The sequence below is a fragment of the Brienomyrus brachyistius genome, chromosome 13, assembly GCF_023856365.1.
Source record: "Brienomyrus brachyistius isolate T26 chromosome 13, BBRACH_0.4, whole genome shotgun sequence".
In the NCBI taxonomy this organism is placed as follows: domain Eukaryota; kingdom Metazoa; phylum Chordata; class Actinopteri; order Osteoglossiformes; family Mormyridae; genus Brienomyrus; species Brienomyrus brachyistius.
Genome location: NC_064545.1, coordinates 23538723 through 23543550, shown reverse-complemented (window position 1 = coordinate 23543550; position 4828 = coordinate 23538723). Strand labels below are relative to the sequence as shown.

The 4828-nt window shown below is 50.8% G+C and overlaps 1 protein-coding gene across 4 annotated transcripts in view; it reads right to left on the bottom strand.

The window, feature by feature from the left end:
* si:ch211-212o1.2 (uncharacterized protein LOC492735 homolog) overlaps positions 1 to 4828 on the bottom strand; it is a 16283-nt gene extending 11455 nt beyond the window's left edge. Inside the window, exons 1-4 of one of the 4 annotated variants that reach the window (XM_048973287.1) lie at positions 4034 to 4828; positions 3856 to 3950; positions 3596 to 3761; positions 3303 to 3491 (exon numbers count right to left, since the gene is read on the bottom strand). In XM_048973287.1, the coding sequence (XP_048829244.1) occupies positions 3303 to 3465 (163 nt within the window). In that variant the 5' untranslated portion in view covers positions 3466 to 3491; positions 3596 to 3761; positions 3856 to 3950; positions 4034 to 4828. The other 3 variants (XM_048973284.1, XM_048973286.1, XM_048973285.1) reach the window with 3 other exon arrangements.

Below are 4828 nucleotides of genomic sequence, written 5' to 3'. Positions count from 1 at the left end.
GCTTCTGGGGTAGCTGGCGTCCGCATGACGGCCGTCCGTGGCGGATCGCTCCCTCAACCCAAAACACGTGCCATGCAGAACTCGAATTTCCACTTTGGTCAGGAAAAAAAAAATGCAAATGTGGAATTTGAATAAGTCTAATTATATAGCTCTCCTACTGTCCACTATCCCAAAAGTCACAGAGTCACAGAATTAAGCAGGACCAGTGAAGCAGGTGCATCCAATATTAATGGAGGCCTGGCGGATCCCGTGCGGAACTTTCTCTGGAGTCCGTACCACAGCGGAACTCGGCAGGGGAATGCAGGAAGTCACCTGTTCCTTATCTCTCTTTTATCTCCTCCCTTCGTCCTCCTGCACCTGCCCCCCCAGCCAAATTAACACATCTGAACTGGGCTCTCAAACCCACACCTCTGATCTAGCACCTCATCTTGGGTCGCAGGCGGTGGAGCGTGAGGGGGGGTCAGCTGACCTCCCGGCCCCAGGTTGAAGAATGGACCACCTCTGCATCGACCAGGTCCCGCACTGGCGACCCTGTGGTCATAAGTCAGGACCTGCGTGTCACCGTAGTTACAGCTTATACCCGACAGAGCTGATTGGCTGCCGGGAGCTAATGTGGGGGGTGCAGGTCACGCCTTTGCTAGGTCAGGCGAAGAGCAGACGTGCCACTGGGTCCCCCATCTCCACTGACACACGGCATCAGGTTTCCTGCGGTGGGATCCGGTTCTGTGCCGTGTGCTTGCCTGCGCTCTGACTCCTGAGGTGTAACTCACACCCGGTCACACAGACCTGTACCCCGCGCCCATCTAACCCCCACCTGCAGACAGGAACTCTATATTAATAGGGCCTCATGCACAGACTGCATACCCACAATCCTCTGCAGCCACACGACCATGCTGCAGACTCTGGGTGGCAAAACGAATTTTTCTAAAAATACTGAGAAAAAAAAAAAAGTTTACTCCTTCACTGGCCTCCCCCCTCAGAAAAATCGATCAGTAGAGGCTCCCTGTTTGTGGAATGGTATCGTGGGACACCCAGCCCTCCGAGTTCAATCGTATTGACACATCATGACATTCCTTCAGCTTTGCTGCATTACTGCCCAAACGGACTGTCTCAACAATCATAACCTCACCATCAACGCCCCCCCCAACCCCCCCACCATGGGGTCACACCTTAAGCACCCACCAAAACCCCCCGAAACTAGGCTTATTCAGCATCAGGCCTGACATGCGAGTTAGCCTTCATATGTAAAATTGCAACGCGAACTGGTACTGAAGGGGTAAACATGACAAGTCACATGTAATGTTATATTTTCAGGGGAAGTCCAAACATACCAGAAGTATTTTAGGTTTGATTGCAGTTCTTCAGGGGCAGGGTGGGCGGGGGGGGGGGGCTTTTCATGTGCTTCTGCAAATGATTCTGAAAACTGATAACATTACTCAAGATTCCAAAGTGTCACCCTGCGCAGAGTTTGCAAAAACGTGATAGCAGACACCCAGAAACCCTCACCCATCATATGGGCGCGTGTTGGCAGGGAGAAGCGTCAGAGTCTCCCAGCAGCCGCCCTGCTCCCTTGGCTGCAAGGTCTAGAGCGTCTGATAAGCACAGATCAGTGAAAGCAAGGGGACCAGCCTGGGAGGAGCGCGTACACACACACACACACACGCGCACACACACACACACACACACACACACTCAAGCACATACACACACACACACGCTCGCGCAAGCACACACACACACACACACACACACACTCGCGCAAGCACACACATACATACATACATACGCACCCACTTGCACACACATACACACACACACTCACGAGCGCACGCACGCACGCACACACACATACATACATACACACACACACTCGCACACACAAACTTGGCTGCTCATCCTCTGAAAACCGCGCAATAAAGAGGAGCAGCTCCTGACATCCCGCTAACTGGCCCGTAAATCTGCAGCGCGCGATAAGCATGCAAAGAGCAGCCATTCATGCAGGACGCGCCGACATATGGCACCAGAAGTGGGTCCAGCTGTTTTCTCGTCCTGGGGTTGCCGTAATGAGTCTTAGAGTCTGCCGAACCGACCGCATCGGTGCTCCTCTCCGGCAGCAGCACACACACCCCGCCATCGAAGCAGACAAGCCAAGCTCATCTTAAAAACAAGTGAAGCAGACTTCAGGGATGGTGAGCAACACCCCCCCCCCCCCCCCCCCCCAAAAAAAAAATGCAGGAGCCCAACCATAGAGAACCCTGAAAAGGATGTACAACATCAAACACAAAATGGAGACTGAAAGTGTGTATATTTGCCACAAGCTCCTGAGGTCGCAAGTGTTTGAATGTCACCTTTGGCAAACAGTAGGCAGTTTGTGCTTGAATTCATGTGTATTCAGGTACGGACGTGTGTCATACGCAAACACGAGCCGTGCACAAATGACTGGGGTCACCACATGTATGACCAGAGTTACCATCCTACATATGATGCGTAACACAGCAGCATTATCCCCATCATCTGAGCCCTTTTGCAGCCCATTTTAACGCACAGAACACTTCCCAGACTCTCCCACAATGCCTTGCATTCAGGAGGAAGAGTCCAATGCACAAAAACGGGGGAGGCGGTGCCACTAAAGCCTCACTGAGGCTTCACCTGCTGGGCAGAGAACTTGTCCTCATCAGCATCAAAATCTATTAGAATATTAACTTTTTAAAGAGCAGCTGACCATCCCCCCCCCCCCCCCCCCCCCCCCCTTTTAATTCTCCCCTGCCTGGTTTTTTGCTAACGGCACGTGTTTTACGTGCCGAGGGGTCTGGCCATGGGAGCGTCTGGTGCCCGGCTGATGGACCAAAGCAGACCACCTGCGCGTACCCGGTCTGTCTTTGGCCTTGGGACACGCACTTAACACCATAACTCATCGATCGCCTTCATTTCCTGTGAAATGCAAGCATATTCATGTGAATATACGTGATTTATCATACGCGAATGAGTGACTTAAGCACGCTGCCGACTGCCCGTATCACATGTCGCTAGCAATTACAGTAATAGAATCCCTCTATTTTGTAGTAGCACTTTCTAACAATTAAAGGCCGGATCTTCGTGTCCAAAAAAAAAAAAAAACCTCGGCTTGATATTCAATACAGTCTAATTCCAAACCAGTCAGTTTCATGCATTTCTGTTCATGAAGAAAAGCACAGATATTTCTTACTATAGTCTGTTACTAAAACGCTGCATGTGGGGGGAAACCCTTACAAGGCTCAGCGAGCTGCGTGCATTTCGGGCTGAGATGAAGATGCTCCGCTTACCCGGGGAATAGAGCTTGGCGAGCTGCCGGGCCCCGGCGTGCTGCGGTCCCCAGCGCGGCGCCGCGCTCCGAGCCGCCGCTCCATGCTCGTTCCCGTTCGGGTCCTCTTCTGCCATGGACCGCTGTTTGATCTCGGTCTCCGACAGCAGCATCGCCGCCGCCATCCCGCCTTCCTGCTCTCCGGGTTCAGCTACGGCGCATAAAGTGCAAACACCTGCCTTTAAATTGGCATCGGCGGCAGCCCGGAATAAGCTCTGAAAATGGGGGCTTTGGTCGCTCCGTACGGATGCTCACCGACGGCGAATATTATTTCGGAATATCGCCCAGCGGAGATGAACAAGTCTGCTAAATCATGACCATGCAATACCCGGAACAGCAAAGCAGTTAAGCAGCATCCGGTGTATTAATGCTAACTGGGATCGAGGGAAACTCCCGTTTGCCTTTTGTTTGAGTGTCAGACCTGTATGCAACAATACAAAAGCGGCGTCTTACATTTCACTGTACTTTAGCATATAGCCACCTGGCAAATAGGGGCCAGGCCCTATCTTACCCACCTATTGCAAACTTTCGGTCCGCTCGATAGCGCGGTGAGTTTCTTAGGGACGGTCCTCATGTTCCCGTCTGACGTTGCTGCTGTTCACACAGCGAACTAAACAAACCGATTACATAGATCATGTCAAACGAACCAAAAACTCGTAACTCGATAATGTTACAGGTAATAGAATGACATACCTGGAGATACCATGATTTCCGGTCTTATTAAATGAGCCGTAGGAGAATTTTGTTGGTAAAACAGAGAGGATCCCTTGGCCCCGGCTCGCCGGTCCTTATCGCTGCGTTCTGCTCCATTGTCCAGCTGCAGCTTTGACGGCGATGTGCGCGGAGGCTGCAGTCCCGCATGCTGCCTGGGTGAAGCTATGGGAAGAGCAGCTGCACATCCACAGGTGCCGTCCTTCTCTGGGCCGACTAATATATTGTTTCATGCGGTTGCCTGGAGGGTAGCCGTCAACTTCTGTCAGGCAGAGTTGCTTTAGGTTCCAATTAACGTTTCCGCCTTTGGTGTCTGTCACCCGCGGTGTTGCCTACTGTACTTTCGGTACCGTATTTTGTGATTTATAGCGATAGAATGAAGTTTAAGCAAACCAGTTAAAATGCAGTCTTTTGGGTAAATATATAGATACGTGATGGAATAAACATAGAAGCAGAGTAGGTTTCGGCAATCAAAATATGATTTGTGAAAATCTACAAATTAAATGAAGGTTGAATATAGGAATTTCCCTCGGAAGGGAACGCCTTGGCAGGTACACTGCTGCTTCTCTCCTGCCGGGATGAGCCTTTGAATCACGCCTACAGTGTGTTTGGAGACATTATTATGTTCTATATTTTATTGTATTATATTCTCCTCGTGTGCATTTGTCCTCCCACCGTCCAAAGACACGCAGTTAGCCCAACTGGCGCGTATACATAGTTCTTTTGTTTGTGAAGCCGGGTATAGGTCCATTTTAATTGATCGAAATTTTAACTAGG